Genomic DNA, 18617 nt, shown 5'->3' on the forward strand with positions numbered 1-18617 from the left:
TCACTGCCAAGCCTACCTATCACCTTATCCTGCTCCCCATTAAAATATGTAAACACTGCACTCTACGCCAATGAAATTATTCCTGCTTGACCTACTTTTCGTGCAGATGCGGTAAAGTGCCAAGTTGTCACTGCTGTATTCTTGGGAGTGTGTTTTTGTTGCTCAGTCATAAACACTGACGTGGCCTTGGCGTGTGTGTACGGAAGACATGAGCGTGCTGTTTGTTGTTGCATGAGCAATGTGATACTTGTTTGACCTCCATAGGGAAATTTTTCTTCAATATGTCCTCCCTTCTAGAGAGGTCAGAGGTCAGGCTCAGCTACAGAGCATCGCTCCGCAACTTGTGAGGGATCGGGGACTTGCTCAAGGACACTTCAGCAGGGCGGATGTATGCCAGCACGCAGGGCTTGAACCCAGACCGCGTGGTCGCAGGACTCGGCCAACCTGCCGCCCAAAATAGCATGAGCGATTTGTATACATAATTTATCATTGCTGTCCCAGATTTGTCATGGAATAGCAAAGCTAACTGATGGGATTTAACACATCTTCATCGAAATATGTTCAAGTGATAATCCACAAGGTTTTTTATTTTTATTTTGCCGACATCTTGTTAAGCGCTCATTGCTGTGGTGTTTCTGCACTGCTCTTCCCAGAGATCACTTATTGATCACGTATTGTGGTGAGTCTTTTTCCTTGGATTTTCTGTTGATGCAGTTTGAGTTTCTGTAGGTGGCGCTCTTCTCTTTGTCTGTTCAGCCATGGTGGCTATTGCTGCTCATGCTAACTACCCAGTTCTTCTTTGTTTTTATTCCAAACAAACCGCATCACCTCCTGTGCACTAGAGGGTTTTTCCCGGGAAAAACGTACCAGACACTGGGTGTTTAGAACAGCAAATATAGGGTAGTGTATGGAGAGATTACACACTCTGGATCATGAAACATTCTTAACACTTACCCAGGTCTTAAATCTAACACCACTCCACTTATGTAAGGCAGGTATACACTCAAATGTGAGTAAATCAACCCTAATCTTTAGGAGAAGCACACACCCCTCTGGACTTCACCTCCAACAATATCATGAACACTGCAAACAAGATCATTGGCACTCAGCAAACCATCCTCATTGATGTCTATACAGGACAGGTTCTCTGCCAAGCCCAGAGTCTCATAGACTTCCATGGACTCCATGTGTGGGGAAAATTTGGAAAATTTTGGAAAATTAGGTCATAGGTTCAGGCAACCACAGGCTAAATCAAACAGATTGAACTTCTCATTTGTTCCATGTGCTGTAAACTTGCTTACAGTAACTGTAACAAATAGACTTTCCACTCCATTTCCCTGTCTTTATTTATTGTTTTGTTTTTTTTTGTTTTTTTCAAATTTAACCTTTATTTGCTATGACAAACATAAAAGTTGCAGAATAAAAACCTATAATGTGAAAATACAATCAAAGTCACGTAAAAGAGTCCAATATAAAACCACTAGGTTCACAGGACAAACCTATTTTATACCTATTTTTTATCATGTTTTTACCCTATTTAAGGCTATTTTATGTATTGTGTTGTATATTTTGTGTTTTCACATTAGGGACAATAAAGTCTTGAGCCTTGAACTTGAACCTTGATAAAGGTAATATCCACTCGATGTAGAGCACACAGGTAGATCCCACTCAGTAGCATTGTGTTGTTGTTGAGTGAAGCGTCCACATGGCCGCACTTCCTTCCACACTGCCTCTCCTCTTTATGGGCCGACTTTACTACAGCAGGCAGACAGGCAGCAGGCTTAGCCCCAGTAGCCCCGAGGGTCCAGACAGACAGGATCAAACACACACACACACACACACACCCACACACACACAAATCAATGTGTCATACACTGGTACATGAGAGCAAACAGACACACAAAAGAGTGCTACATGCACACAAAAGTATGTACAGTGGACACACACACACACACACACATACACACACACACACACACACACACATATGGCCTGCTGGTTGGGAAGCAGCATCCGCTACTTTTGGGGGAACAGGAAGTGTGTGTGTCTATAACAAGCTCTCTGAAGGAGGCAGGACTGCACTGAGGTGTCTTACTGTCTTACTGTTTGATCTTTTGCCAGCTGCAAGTTTTGCAATTTGTGAAAATCCCACTGGAAAGAGTTGCTCAATAGGAATTCTATAAATTCATATCATATTCATCAACTGCGTCTGTATTCTGCACTGCTCCAGTTTAATATGGCTGCGTTTTTTTTCCCCCTTTGTCAGCAGATTAATAATAACAACATCTCCTTTTGGCAAGCACCCTGCGATGGAAGCTGGAACACGGCGAATGTGAACACATATGGTATGCATCCGCACATATAGGCTGAGGAGCTGCACAGAGCCATACCAAGACCACCCCACCCCCACTGCTCTCTCTCTCTCTCTCTCTCTCTCTCTCTCTCTCCATCTTTCCCCCTAAGTCTTTCTCTCTCCTCCCATAAACCTGCGATTTGACACAAATCCACAGTTCAGGTTTGAACACACTTCTTCGAAGCTTTGGCAGGTCAAACCTACATTGTGGGGAAACACGGCTGGGACTTTAAAACACAAAGTAAAGATGCAAACCTAAAAACTCTTATCCAAAAGGAGGAGGGTAGGGGCCCGCAGATTTACGACGGCTGCCAAGGGGAGGAAACCCTGTTAAAATGGGGACTGCTTTACTGCCATTTGACACATCATCCCCAGCAGCACATGCCGAGCGCGAGAGTCTGGGCTTCGGAGCGCTGCGTCTGGAAAAGATAGAGAGAGAAAGATGGTTTTGCTTCAGCATTCCAGTCAGGAATGGTTTATTTTTGTTGGAAACATAATTGTCTGTGGCTAGGATTTGGAAGTACATTTTACCCGCCAATCTGCCAGGAAATGTACATGTGGGTGTTACCGCCCTCTCGTGGTGACCTAATATATTTGCTTTGCACAACACAGATGAGTTGAGTAAACTTGGAGGACAGAGATATTTTCCTCTTCCAGGGTGTTAAATGTGTTGTGCTGTCACAAGGTAGGATTTCATACAATGGTACACGATGGAAATCCACCTGAATTCTCATGCAGTATAACATCAATTACTATTTTGTAAATTGCAGAGAATGCAACCTATATTCAGTAAAGACTATCACTGCTGAGTCCAGTTCAGCTAATATTTGGCTTTCAGCAGCTTCAAAAACACGGTTGGCTCTCACTGATCATCGACCACCGCCACACTTATGGGAAAAAGTGATAAGAGCACAGATGCTCAGGGGTTTGTGTGAACCTCTACACTGATAATCTGATGTGGAAGAAACTATAAAGTTAACCAGGGTGCCTATTCGTGGCTTTTAAAAATGCAAAATCAGCCTAACATCCACGATTAGAGCAAAAGAAGCATACTTATGCCAATTTGTGAACAGCTAACCCATTGCTCTGATTATCAAGAATAATTTTAAAGAAAAACAGAGAAGAAAGGGTTAAATATATGACACAGGTGGGCACTGTCCCCCCTATGGGACTGTCTCATGGTCTAGTCCACCCTGAGAAAATGTCCAAGCGGATTACTATTGGTAATAACTAGGGGAAAAGGACGCCAAGACACTCATTTGTCATAAAATCATAAAAATGTGGGCCTTCTTGGTGCTCGCTCTTGCCCTCTCTGTTCGGGGGTCAGAAAATACCAACGACACAGCGGTTGAAGAGGAGCCTGTTATAGCCAGAGGCAAACTGATGGTGAGTATTGATGGAAGTGTATATGAAATGGATATAAATACACATCAGAATTAAATCCGAATCTCTGTAATCATCATCTACATAAAATGTGCAGGACCTTGGTGATACAGACACGCGTGATACAAGGACAGCAGTGCCTCACATACAGTGTATAGGGACAGAATAATAGAATATAACAATCATGATTAAGTGTGATAATGATTGAGACCAGGAAGAGGCCCCCGTGCCCTAAGGTCTGAGTATGTATGCTGCTGAAATATGAAGCCGTTTTCTAGTACCTTTGATCACACGCAGGACGAACCATGGAAAATGCCATTTGCCACACTGTTTTAACAACTGTCTGTTGTCGTCCCCACAGGCTCCCAGTGTGGTTGGATGAGGCATAAAGAAAATGCCCGAGCTCCATCATTTTCTCCTGGAGCGACTGGCATTATAGTATCCTTACGCTGCTCCATGCATGCTCCCCAAGGTTTTGACCCACCTAAAAAAAACGCCTTGGATTTTCTCATGACCTCCCTGGTAAACACAACAACGCTCCCAGCGACTTGCCAAGTCCAGGGCCGGCTCATTCATTGCCTCAAAGTGCCCGAAAGTTTCCAAACCGCCGCTGTTCCAAGCCGTGCGCCTGTGTTGAAATCATGTTGAATGACGCTTGTTTAAAAATAGGGGAAAGATATGGATGTGGCTTATCCTTTGCAACGCTGCCTAGCTGTCGTTTTCCTTGATCCCGCTTCCCTCTGTAGCCACAACTTGGAATATGATTCATCGGAGGAGAAGAACCCCCGCCTGATACTCTATAACGAAAAGGATGAGGTCGTTCAGGTGAGATGTGAGAGCGAGAGGATTTTTTTATTTTATTTTACATCTTTTACCCATCTGCTTTGAGACAGGCTTATCTAGGGAACAAGATGTCAAGATAGGTTCATGTGGGGAAGTTTTAAGATTGCTGTATCTGATACCAGATCCTCTGTCAGATATCAAGTTACACAGACAGTGTTTGAAAGAGCGAGACAGAGTGAAAAAGATAGTGAGGAAGCGAGAGAGTGAGATAGTATATAAATTAAGAATTGACTGATATGGGGATTTTCAAGGCCAATACCAATATTTTTGTATTTAAATATTTATATAAGAATTTTATTCTTAGCTGTGTGGAAAAACCCCTGAATCAGTATTTAGACCATCATGTGGCACTAAAACTCTCCACTGAAAACCATACCAATAAAATTCTTCAGGGTTAGCAGCTGCTAAAGGCAGGGTGACCCACCGCACCGATTCAATGGTAAACTCATACTGCCATATATTACTGCCTTCCCAACATTTTTTGAGGAGTTTCTAGGAGTTTTTCCATGTTGTCATTGAGGGTCTAAGGTTTGGGGGAAGTTGTTTTCATATAGTGTTTCATAATGTAAACAGTCTCAAAGTTGACTTTAAAAGAATGAATTGATTTACAAAAAAAACATTTTTGAGCAAGTAAATGAAAAAAATAAAGTGTGCAAAGAAAATAAAATGTCACTGCAGGTTGGTCAGGAAGGAACCTCCATCATAGTGGAGGAGGATAACATGATTGGCCAGTATCCGATATTTAATAAAAGGCCAATATCAGTATTTATACCATGGTCTGGATGAATACTCCATTCTGATTGGCTGCAATCTACTGCTAATGTAAATCAATGTGTTGTATTTATGCATGCATGTATATTTCTGTGTGTATATATCCCATATATGTGCATATATTCATGCTTTTATGTCTCTGTCCATGTGTCCAAATGCCTGTGTGTGTGTGTGTGTGTGTGTGTGTGTGTGTGTGTGCGTGTTCTTCCCCTACATACGTCAGACGGTGCCTGTGAAGAAAATGAAGGCTGACGAGATCAGTAGCCTGCTGGACTCGCTGGGTTTCTACAGGAGGTCCCAGAAAGGGGAGGAGGTGCCCGAGGAGTTCCAGCGCTTCCCCCTGCGCGCCCCCAGGGACGAGCTGTGAGGACACCTGCTGGCCGCACTCCGCCGCTGCAGCCCGGTCGCATAATGACGACTGGGGCCCCAAGGCCAGCACCATGAGCCCGGCCCCAGTCTGAGGACCCGCAGACCGGCTGCAGTGAGCAGGGTGTCAGCCATTTACTGTGTCACTCTGATCTGAAAATGAAGAGCTTGTAATACTTCCCAATAAATATTTAAGTGGATCAATGCGTTGAGTGTGCCTGATTTTCTTCACTTACTCGTCAAGTAGATAGTCCTATATTGAACATTTGAGGTTGTAAACATACAGTATACATACACACACAGAAAATATACACTATACACATATTGAATCTCATAAATCTTGAATTGTTTTGAATTTATATTATCTGTATGGTGAATAAATGTTTTTCTTGGCAAGATTTCCTCTTTTTAATGACATGCATTGTTCTGTTTTTCTCTTTTGGTCCCTTTCTGACTTAAGTGCATTTTGAATAAGTCTGTTTGTCTGATTAGCTGAAGCAGTACCAACAATTTACTGAGCATTATAATGGCCACTAACTGACTAACTAACTGCCATGCCACTGTTTCAGTCTAATCCTCAGCCCGCCTCCTTCCCTATAATCTGATTAGCACTAGTGTCTGCCAGTGTGTGTGTCTGTATGAGTATGTGTGTGTGTGTGTGTGTGTGTGTGTGTGTGTGTGTGTGTGTGTGTGAGTATCTGTAGGTGCATGCATTTGTGCATTTGTGTGACTGAAGACAACAAGGATTAGTGGGAGACACTGAAACACAAACACAGACTGGGACTGTTCCAGTCTCTGGCACCGCGGCTCGGTCATGGTCAGCAGCTCTACCCACAATGCCTGTGTTTTACTCCCCTGTCTCCCAGAACCTGCGCATGGGCCTGGCCTACGTGGGCAGCTCTGTCTTCACCAACAACAGGACGGGGGACGGTGACTTCCCCAGGGAGCAGGACGACAGATCTGGTTGGTTATCGGTTCCACACACACACTATTGATTCTGTTCTGCCTTTTCTAGTTGTGTGGTGGCAAAAATGTAGAAATTATTATGATTCAGTTTGTAACAAGTTTGAAATGCATACATAGGCATGCAATACATTACAATATACTATAATAATAGCAATGCACACTTACTATATACTTACTATATGTATATTGTATATATGCATACTATAGGCTATATATAATTCTGTACTATACTGTATAGAAGTTTATGTGACTATATAGTTATTTGTTATGTTTGTAATGTGCTCTATATATGCTATACCATAAAGTATAGCATAGCATAGCATAGTAGCTATAGTATAGCATAGCATAGCATAGCATAGTAGCTATAGTATAGTATAGTATTTTGTTATACCATACCATACATCATTATCATACTATACTGCTATACTGTACTGTACTTTATAATATAGCATATACTTATAACAAAAGTTTAATCATGTATAATCTAAACAAATTACACTATACAACTATATACTATGTAACTAACTATATATATATAGTTATAGTTATAGTATATTGCAATTTATTGTGTGTTTTTACAGCGCCTGCATTACACAGAAGCAGCACAGCCCTGAAAAGAAAAGAAAACTGGGAAATTTAGATTGTACCAAAACCTTTGATAATTTTTTTTATCACTCTCTCGCTCACTTTAGCAACCACTGTACTGACATTACGAATGTGAGAACAAAATTCTAATTTATGTTTGTTAATGTTTTCATAAACATAATGAGTAATGAGTCGTTAAAAATGTTCATGCTCTTCACACTTCCCCTTCAGTGGTGAACGAGCTGGTGTCTCACCTTCCGCTGCAGATGCTGCTGTACTTCAACATGTTCTACTTTCCCTGCTGGTGGTTCTCTGCTGTCCTCATGTTGGAGTTAAAGGTCCGTAGATTACTCTGCTGAACAAGTTCACTGCAAAATGAGATATCATCTGAACAAAGTGACACCTAGTCTTACAAAATAATTCACAGAACAAAATAAAAACGTACATATTATATATATTTTTTTACCAACAGTACATAACTTAAATTGGCAAAAATGTAATGCTTTGATACATTGGATGGATCCCTTATGTTTTAGAGATATTGAATAATGTAACTTAAGGTAATGATATATAGATGTATATATAACTGTTTTCAAAAGAACTCTTCAATTGTTACAATTTCTAAGATAGGTAATATAACATTTAGGTAAAAAACTAGACTGCAGCATATATAGCTTATGATAGCAACTGCAGTGTGAGGAAAACAACCACCAGGTTATATTAAGAAAAAAAAAAGTAAATGCAGTGTTGGAAAATGTGCAGTAAATTGGATTTCTCACATTCCAGAGTATTAAAGATGTAACTAAACATGAAAGGTGTGGAAATGGGCAAAGGTTTCCAAAGGAGACAAATACCAGAAAATGATGGAAAGTCTAACCACTTATAAAGCAGAAAGAACACTGTTTATTCAAGCTAACTGTAGCAAAGATGAAAATATATACACAATAGAAGCACACTTTAGGAAACAGGTTTTGAGTGGATACACCTACTCAGGCAGCAATTTACATTTTTTTTTAAATAATGTAAATAAATAAATAAATCATATCTTACTTTGTACCGACACTCAGCGTTTCTGCCTGCTTTCTTCCCAGTTCTATTATCTGCCTGGATACTACCAGGCTCTCCTCATAACCGGGATGATCCTCCTCACTGTCATTGAAGTGGCCCGACTTTATTTGGGTTACATTGGCAACCTTAAAGAAAAGGTAATTCAAACCAACATCCTCTCTGAGCCACAGGACAGATCTCCTTTATGTGCTCCTCTCCTGAATAACACAGCAGAGGAAGTGGCTGCTTGAGTATTCTGTCTGCGTGTGTAAACAATCAGCACTTGGCTACAACTGTCCATTGAATCTGTGTGTGTGTGTGTGTGTAGGTGTGTGTGTGTATGTGTGTGTGCTTTCATGTGGATACAACCAAACCATTTGGTGCCTGACTGCTCTATCTTTGCATCGCCTCCATCCTCTCTCTCTCTCTCTCTCTCCCTCTCTCCCTCTCTCTCTCTGTCATCAGGTGCCAGAGCTGGCGGCCTTCTGGCTGCTGTCCTTCATGTTCCAGCTGCCAGTGCTGCTGTTCTTCCTGACCGATGAGGGAATTATTATCCTGCCCCTGGAGAGAGCCGTCCACTCCCTCTACCTCCTCTTCCTGCTCGCCCAGATCCTGGCTGCCTTCCTGGCTCTGAGGGCCATGACCCGAAAGCTCACGCTCCTCTTCCATCTGCGGCAGTTCGGCGAGGTGGAGAGCTTCCGCCACGCCGGGATGAGCCCCGTCTACGGGCTGCCCTACCACCGGAGCGTGCTGCCCGTGTCACCGACCAATAATCTGTACCATTAAGGGGAAAAGTGAGTGTATGCACTTACTCTCAACCTGCCTCGTCTACTTCTACTTCAGTTAGTGATTTCCTACGTTTCCCAGAACGACTGAGAACGGAGATGAACTTGTTGCTTTCAATCAAAGGTGGGCCTATAAATATAGCTATATAGGTTCGTGAACATTGGTGCGTGCCTATGTTTTCAACCAGCTCAAAACACAACCTGTCTTGTGGCTGCATTGCATTTTGGTCTATTGGGGCTACTGCTGGAGGAGAAATTGGTCTCTCTGCCTCTTCTACGATGTATTTCTCCCTGTATGATTGTTGAACGTCGGTGCAAAATGGTGAGTCTAAAAAGAGGCCCTTGCTCTTTGATTCAGAATGGCTGACAGCAAAACCTGACATTTGCAGATGAACAAAAATGAAAAAAAAATCCTGCCGTCAAACTTCATTGTAGCTCGAAATATCTCATGTCATCACGTCGTCTACGTTTGGCCCGTGATCCACGGGAATAAGAAAAATACACCACCGAACAGCAAAATGGGCCCAGAAATGCAAGGTACATTTCCAGCAGCTGTTTTTTTTAACAGTGTTATGGTGTTTTAGGTGGATTTTTCCTTTAATGATGGATGTTGTCATGGCATGATGGATGCTGGAGAACCTGGTGTTGGTGGAACGATGTGAATTGTTTTGGAAACAGGGATCCAAATGTTTGGATATGAGATGAGAAAATCAGTGGATTAGTGTTTCCAAAGTGTGAAGCAAGCTGTGTGGAATCACATGCTGTGTGTTAATGATGTGAAATGTACATATAATTTTGCTAATTCAGTTTTTATATCGTTTCTGTATTGTATTACTCTGGTTTTTATAAGAAGTGGGATGTACGAATCAAATTCATCTGTGTTTGTAAAGTGAAAGAGTTTACAGTAAGTGGAGCTGCAGCAGAATTGTGTTAAATATTTATGACCACACAGTGGCAGTCAGCGACCAAAAGAGGGATGGGGAGGATTTGACACTGCTGCAAAGTCCAATGAGAACAGATTATCATGCAGCACATGTCCTCATCAGGAAACCTTCTGGCAGAGGAATAAAGGTTATGCCTGTCCACAGATATAGATGATATATCGTATTATTTGATAATCTATAACTCTGGTTCCGTCTACATTGAAAACCTGCTCATCTTTGTCCTCTGTTTTGATATGTTCTCAGTATTTAACGCAGCCACTTAGAAGTCACACTTTTTTTCCTACAACCTTACTGCACTACAGCAAGTGTTTGGTGCTCTGCTATTTCTTTGCTGGTGGGAAATTATTTGGAATGTGCTGCATGGAATAGTGAACAAGCCGGTTTGTTGGAGAGACGCAATTCCCGTGCCACAATACGCTTATTTTGTTTCCACTTTACATTCAAGAAACAACAAGCTGCAGTGGCTGCTGCAGTATTAATACAGAGTAGATGCAAACAGATAGTGGGGGATTTACAGGACGCTTACCACTGTATGTGTATGTAGCACAGGCTGCGCAGATGATATCATACTAAACTTGAGGTCAAGCATTGCTACAAGGAAGGAAAATTGGAAAAATTGAAAGAATTGATAAGCATCTTTTAAATAACCGAATCAAAGGACCCTGCAACCGCTGTGCATCAGTATGCAGTAAAACCCTCCTCAGACACAGAACAGGCAAACTTAGGTGGGCTTAAATAATTGGAATAAGCGTTCCTGGACCAAATGAGATAAGAAGCATCAAAAAACCACCGAACAAAAAGTGTCTTTGAAGGTGCTACATGTAATATTTTAACATCAATAAAAGACATTAGTATAATCACTGTAAACAAACAAGGACTGAGAAGATTGGCAGCCTCTACCAGCCTCTACACAGTAATTTAACGTTGTGCGCCACCAGGTTCAGATTTTGCAGGAAATCTACAGTATTAGATTGCTTTACGGCACAAAGGGATATCGCTTTATGGCACGAAACAGGACTTCCAGTGCAAATGCAGCTAAAGCTTTCTCGCAATAGCATGGTGGAACAAATGAAAGGATGATGGAGAAATCACTTCCAACATGTTTATCCTCTTCAGTAAAGTGAAAAGAGAAAACAATCACACAAGGAGCAACACCAGGGACGGAGGGGGAGGGGAGGGGAGGGGAGGGGGCGAGCAGCAACATCCATTTTATGACAGAAAGCAATGGGAAATGTGGTCATAATTTTTATAAACATTGATATTGATATTGTATTGATTTTTAAAAATGCTACACATAGCACCTTTAAATATGTTTTCTTCCTTTCTCCCCTTCAAGCAATGACCTTCACTACAGTCTTCAAAGAAATACAGTGATCATATTGCTCAACAGAAACAACAGACACAGTATCAAGCTTATCTTTCTCAAACAGATACACTGGCGTATGAAATGTATTCTGTGTAATAGCATTGCCTTCACCGTCAACCATTCTCCAGAGACTACTGTAAATTCACCAGGAATCTCTGGCCTATTCAGCTGCTCCAGTATTCTGTTTTAATAAGTATGAACTCCATTGGTGGTTGGAGAGTAAGAAGATTAGCCAGGTAGTGGCGAAAAAGGAATAGAAATTTCCCCAGGAGACTCAGTGGTCACATCTGAGGGAGCTCCTTGCACCTTTCGCCTCATCAAATTGCCTTTCATTGGTGGAGTGCAGTGAATAATAGCCTGGGAGAGACTGGGGACATAATGTTCCCTATCTTACCAAACATTGTTTCCCCCATGCTTTTTACCATCCTTTGAAAGCGGGCTATGACTTCCGAGCAAGTTTTTTTTTTCCCTTCTTCTTCAGCTCTTTTTCCCAAAGCCACAGCGTAGCATCATCAACTGGGCTTCGGTGGGTCTGTCATCACGTTAATTATGATTGGGTACAGCTCAGAGGTAATCACAAAATGTGACTGGCGAGGCTGTGCTAAGCGCCAGCGGGAAACAACATCCAGGACATCACAGCGACATCCTCATCTCCTATTTCGGTAATCCCCCCATGGTGGGGAGCTCGCCTGGAAATGTTCCCATCTCCTTAATCCCAGGTGGCTAAAATGAGTTTTAACCCACACAGCCACTGTCGTAGTTCAGCTTCATGCATTCACCAACATGACGAATCACTAATACACGCCATAATCATTCATTAAACTATTACAAACTGCTAAGCTATTAAAGAAAGCGATATTCTTTATACCAATAATATACCCTCTACTGACCCACAACCCCCCAACCCCCCGTAACCCGTTTCCATTAGCAACTGGAGTGAAATACTTTGAAGAATACACTGTGAGCCTTCGGATGCGCAGGTCTGTGGGGAGTTTCAAGCTGCGAGTCTACCACTCATCCTATGGGACATGTTTCAATCTTTCATACTCATTTCCTCCAGACATAACTCATAGAATAGGACCTGGCGTCCGACAAGTAATGGCGATATGATAGTCGATGGGAACACATGTATGGCTCCATTTTTGATGCCACACTTGACACCAGTGCTTTCCCACTCAAATCGGTATGAATTGCATTGCCTTTTTAGAGGTACAGAATACATATTGCCCAATTACTATCTCTAAACGATATTGGGCAATGAAATTCAAATCACATTCATAAGCCACTTACATTGTCTCCACCTTCTCTGCCATCAGGGTCCTTAGAAAATGTGACACCATACTGGCAGGCAGCGAATATTGAGACTCGGACAGAAATTGGCGGCAGCGGGACATTTTCAATTTGGGTCTGATTACCTAGGTTAGGGGAATGGCAGGGCAATTCACTTCTCCCAGTGGTTTAAATGGCCACTCACCATACAGATGAATATTTTAGCAGGGAGCGGCTGTATTAAATCTTCAGAGCTCGGTGACATAGGGGGATATACTGCCTTCAGAGCAAATCATATAAAGACTGTTGTATTGTGTTTATGAGGCTTTTATTTTGCAATAATTTGAGAGATTTTGAATGGAATGTATTTCCATGTTACCTGAATTTGCCTTTCAGTTGTAAAAAGGTTACGATTTGTTCCTTTGTTATAATAATAAATGTTTGAGACTGTATTTGTTGCTGCAGTATATGTGGGAAAAGTAGGACTGATCTATAATACACACGTTATTTTCTGGCCATATTTTCACCTAAAAGGTTGATAACAAGCCATATTTCACCGCTAACCTCAACCTCACTGAAGATGCCGAATACCACTTATGCTGAATGTTAACCTTAAATAAAGACAAAAAAAAACCCAACAACAACACATTTTTATGGTCGTTGATTTTTCAAAGATATAGGGATTTTTTTGACTTTGTGGAGGGTGAATTCCCTAGTGCATCTATAACACAATGACATACTGTACATATATAAACACATCTTCCAAAACATCTTCCCTTTCCAAAAACACATGAAGATCGCATGATACATCCACTATATTCATATCTGCACTCAATCAGACATCTAATAAAATACAATAGCAACTCACAATCTGAATCACACATCTACAGGAACTGAATTTGTCCTGACAAATTGGTGCCAGATAGAATGACCTCTGTCAATCTATGTATATAAACAGACTATATATTCAAGTATAGTAAGATTGAAAGAAACAATACAATGAGATATGAACAGGGAGGGATTCAAATGTAATGGCATGCACTATTTTTCCTTTCCTTTTCCATCAGTGTCCAACCTGGTTGCAGCTACAACTAAATCTCTCTTTGCATAGTGAATCCAGCCAGGAATCTTGCCAGCAGACAGTAGACCATCCATCCAGCGGTGGTAGTTGTAAAGTCCCTATCATTACAGATAAAAATTTAATTACACCATGAAAGCAATCCATCTGTCTGTCAAATCCCTTGTCCTTAGTGTATTCAACAAGTAGCAGTTATGACTGTAACACTTGTTGGGCCTGTCTGAAACATAGCCAAGCCAGTGACAGAGGTCTAGGAGATTCATTGGAAACACGAAGTATTCAGAGCAAATTTTGCATATTTTGCTTTTAATATTTCAGGCATTTAGCTGGCGTTCTTATATAGAGTACGAACAATGAATGTACAATGAATGAGAAAGAAAGGGTTCAGTGTCTTTCTCAAGGAGGCTGTTTGATAGACACACATTGGCTGTGACCTCTTAGTTACAGTTACAGTCACTCCAAATACCACGCCACACACAGAAGAATAAAGGGGCGACCTGGAACCGAAAAGGGCTCTTCGGAGTGATGTCATAGAAGAACCATTTCTAGCCCCACAAATAACCTTTCAAGAACCCTTTAATTCTTACTTATTGGATGGTGGGTGATGGCATAAATGTGGAAAATAACCAAACTCCTCCATAGTATACATTGTGCAATTGCAAATGAGGCTATACAAGGGCAGATAAACAAAAACACAATGCAGGTGTCTAAGCAAAGGAGTGCAGAAACGGTTCTATAAAGAACCTTGGTCTGAAAGGTTCTTTGTGGAACCAGAAATGGTTCTTCTATGGCAGCACTCCAAAGAACCATTTTCTGTTCCAGTTCGCACGTTTATTTTCCTGTGTGCATGATGCCAAAGTAACCTTAAAGCTGCACGAGGCAAGATTTTTAGGTAAAAACACCCCTATCTTTTCAGTCTAAATCAAGTGGGGCTGCAACACAGAAGATCGTCCCATCGGCTGTAGATTCTCCCTGTTTTGCCCAAATGAAATTCTGGTGCTGTGTATGGCCGCTGGCAGCAAACCTTTTCTTTCCACAAGGTGTGGTGAATCAAAACAGCAGTGAAAAGCAGTCCAGAGAAAGGACTCACCAATGTTTCATCTACCTTTATACCAAAGGATACCTTTGGTAGAAAGCGATCACAGGGCGACTAGGTTGAGCGTGCTGCTGTGTGTGTTTACTGACGCCACATTAAAGGATTTCAAACAGTTTTCAATCAGTTACCCTGCCATTTGGAGGGAAGAATGTGTGAAGTTGCCTCGTGCAGCTTTAAAATCATAGCTACGTTTGCCAGGGACATTGATTCAACGGGGAGACAATCCAAGGTTTCTGATACAATAAGCCCTCTGCCCAGAGGTGAGTAGCCTACAGTTCACATTTTTCAAGAATGGATGATAAAAAAACAGAACTGCAGCAAGTGTGAATTCCAGTTTATTTATTCGGGGTTTAGATGGATTGTCAGTGAGTGAGCAGGTAGGGGTTAACTGTCTCTCTCAAGGACACTTCAGCATGATACATGGCTTTGATGGACATGACCTTGGTTGTTGCAGGGAGTGAACACATGAATCCTCTTCCTTTTATCACCTGAGAAATACTGCAAAAGTGCAACCATTTCTCTCCCAGGCAGATAGGGAGAAAATGATGCATGCTTTTATTACTAGCAGGCTTGACTACTGTAATGCACTCTGATCTACCCAAGAAGGCTTTAAGTAAACTGCAGATTGTTCAAGATGCAGCAGCATGTGTGTTGACTTGGACCAGAAACAGAGCACATATCACACCTGTCTTAAAGTCCCTTCATTTGTTGCCTGTTAGTTTTAAAATTGATTTCTAAAATTACACATCAATTCAAAGATCAAAGAAGAACCTATTATTGGTATTTAAATCACTTAATGGTCTTGCAGCAGAATACATATCAGAAATGCTTTTAAAGTCACAACAAAACAGCATTTGGATGGTGACTTGCTTCCGTAATTCTTTTACATGAGGTCTTAATATCGTTGATATTGATATTAATTGGTTGGTTGGTTGGTTGATTGATTGATTGATTGATTGATGCTAGTTGTAGGACGGTTTCCCTGACAACCAGGCCATCCTGCTGTCCTCAAACCTTTCAAACATTTCAGACACATTTATCCCTTGATGGAGAACAGATGACGTTAGCGGCGTTCAATTCAATTTCCTGCCTTTTGTGGCTCTTGACCAATGCTAACTTTGCACTTAAAAGGGTTTTTTATGATTTGACTCTGAATATGAGACTCATTCAGTCCTCTCTGATATACAGCGGAGGGGAAGAGCTCCACTTCCAAGCTGAGCTGAAGCAGTCGCAGATCTGCCAGCCATTTGATTGTTGCCTGGTTCTGATATCTGTTTGAGGTGTGTACTGAGGAAACTAGTAAAGCACGTACGCCTGTGAAGTGTGAGATTCCAGGAAGATAAAAACATTTATACGAGAATTGATTGGTGGGATGCAAGCAAATGGTGCGCGTGCACATCACACAAACACACACAAAAAAGGAGAATTAATTTGTGAATAAATAATTTATTCAAGAAAACTGGGGTAGGCACTGATTCATTACCCTGTTCCCAACAAAACAAGTGAAAAACTCTCTTATTTTCTGCATGTTCTGACGTGTTTGTTTGTTTGTTTTTGTTGGGGGCAGCAAGAGCAGAAGAAGCGTTAGCATTTGATATTCAAGCCACTGGGCTTCTGAGACTTCTCCACTGGTGCTTTTGGGAAAACATGTTTTAACTGTGATAGTTAGTCAGATGATCTGCCTCTAAGCTGACAAACAGTTGGGGGAAAACATGGCAGAGTGTGATGCCAGGCTTTTGAAAACTCCCTTCCTGCCTGTCAATTCCCGACGCAAAGCCCAGGACTTCAAAGAGAAATACAAAGTGGAAAATATTTGACAGACACGATCGATTGATACATTTTCAGATTTTCATCGCTTCCATCTTATAGATTTGCATTTAGCATTACAACAATTTGTCATGAAATATTTATTCAGTGTACGGTTTCTTAAGTCAAGGTGTGTTTTTGAATGCCATTTACTCAGTCTGAAATAAAGGCACAATATTTCAGACTGAATATAGGCAGTGAATACAGATATCCTGTATCACAGATAAGATCTGATCTATTAACATTCGCATGGCCATTAATCTCCTCCTTAAACCCTTCAGTTAATGCCCCTTAACAATCTAATGCATATTCCTAATTCCCTGATTAGTATTTTCCACCCATAGGCCACTGGTAGACTCCTGGGGAGAGAGAGCAGCTTCAATTCAATTAAATCTGGAAGTTCGGTGACTCCTGATCCAATCAAGCTCTTGGCTCCAGTCCATGACCATGCTGTGAATGATAATGCCACCAGCGACATTCCCAGAGATGGACGAAAACATGACACGCTGGAATCTGGCAGGACCCTGATGAAAATTTATAGCACTGGAGATAAATTAAAAACAGTGAGACCAAGCATACGGTCATAACTCACGGCAGCTTGATGGCCAGATGCCTTGAGATTATAATGATGATGCTGTCTCCGTTTAATGCTAGTGGGAAGGGTTGAAAAAAATAACGCTTCTTGCTTCTTAACTTTTCTTGCACAGAGCACATATTTGCATTTTAAAACATGCTCATTTCATGAAATTTCATTTATATCCATAAATTACATTTGGCCATACAGATGAAAATTCGGGCACACTTACATAAATGTTTATTAATGTGCATTGTCCCTCTGAAGTAAACTAATTAAATAAAATAAAGTTAGCATTACTAGTGGTTATTAGCTACATGCTAACATTGCTTTGCTAAATTATCCTGCTGGCTAGTTAGCTGGCTAACAAAGCCAATATAGCCAGTGTATGTTTAGGTTAACTGAGCTGACTCTCCTCAAGCTACAGCTCAGAGAGCCTTGTTATTGTGACTAGGACCAAATTAAGCTGCTAGGGCTGAAGACAGTTTCTTGTGTCACACAATAAACTAAATTTAACAAATCGTCCTTATCAGACCATTCACTTTTACTTAGCACATTACTGACTCTACAGATTTATATAACAAACCTTTCCAGGTAATTCTCTTTTTCTTGCCCGGTTGTTATATATTTAATCATTATTTGCACACAGCATGATTGCTGGAAGATTTGTGACCCAACTGCAAAATCCTCTATTGGAGGCCTTTCATATTACACCATTTTCACAGCAGCTAATCCCCAAAACATTCTCCTTCCTCTTACCACACCAGGGCTCTTCTTCCTGCCAAAAAGAGCACAAGTCGAAACAAAAGAAAAAAATCAAGTGGAAACCTCTCACAGCTGCAGCTGGCCTAACATCAACAGCACTCAGTCTGCTTCCATCACATCCAACACCTCTTTTTCATCTGATGACATCAAATAGGTCTCTGCTCTCCCACCCATACATACGAATTGGCCTTGACCCTCGGGGTCAACTTGTGTGACATTTCGCCCCGGCAGGAAATATAACATTGTTTGGTTTCCTGGAAGTCTGTTGATTACTCTCTATCTACTGAGCTGTGAAATTGGGGAACAGGGTGCAGGGCGAGAGGGAGTGGCAGGCTGGGCTGGCAAGAGATGTAATTCCCCGGAATGGTGCTATCTGAGTGGAGCTTGGTTGGAGATGGGCTGTTTTGATGTGCAGCTGCATGGAGGGTGTTAAGATGTTTGTTAGTATGCAGTTGCAGTTGGAGTTGACACTGATTGGCTTTGCCAGAGATGCATCATCTTGCCAGACTCCCTCCCCAAGCTGAGGAATGTGTTATACTGTTATATTGTCGTCGTTGTGTGTGTGTGTGTGTGTGTGTGTTATAGTTGGTCTACTCGGTAAGAGCAAAGCAGCCTGTGTA

At 41.5% G+C, this 18617-nt stretch overlaps 2 protein-coding genes across 2 annotated transcripts; both read left to right on the forward strand.

Annotated features, from left to right (window-relative positions):
• Positions 1 to 3631: 3631 nt before the first annotated feature.
• On the forward strand, positions 3632 to 5894 carry selenoe (selenoprotein e). The gene is made up of 4 exons (XM_071897732.1): positions 3632 to 3739; positions 4098 to 4174; positions 4483 to 4561; positions 5574 to 5894. Exons 1-4 carry the CDS (start codon positions 3632 to 3634, stop codon positions 5715 to 5717), a joined length of 408 nt encoding a protein of 135 aa, XP_071753833.1. The 3' UTR covers positions 5718 to 5894.
• A 658-nt stretch (positions 5895 to 6552) lies between these two features.
• On the forward strand, positions 6553 to 9100 carry LOC139910443 (transmembrane protein 17A). The gene is made up of 4 exons (XM_071897733.2): positions 6553 to 6679; positions 7499 to 7605; positions 8359 to 8472; positions 8780 to 9100. Exons 1-4 carry the CDS (start codon positions 6553 to 6555, stop codon positions 9098 to 9100), a joined length of 669 nt encoding a protein of 222 aa, XP_071753834.2.
• Positions 9101 to 18617: the final 9517 nt, after the last annotated feature.

Source organism: Centroberyx gerrardi, chromosome 8, assembly GCF_048128805.1.
Source record: "Centroberyx gerrardi isolate f3 chromosome 8, fCenGer3.hap1.cur.20231027, whole genome shotgun sequence".
NCBI lineage: Eukaryota > Metazoa > Chordata > Actinopteri > Beryciformes > Berycidae > Centroberyx > Centroberyx gerrardi.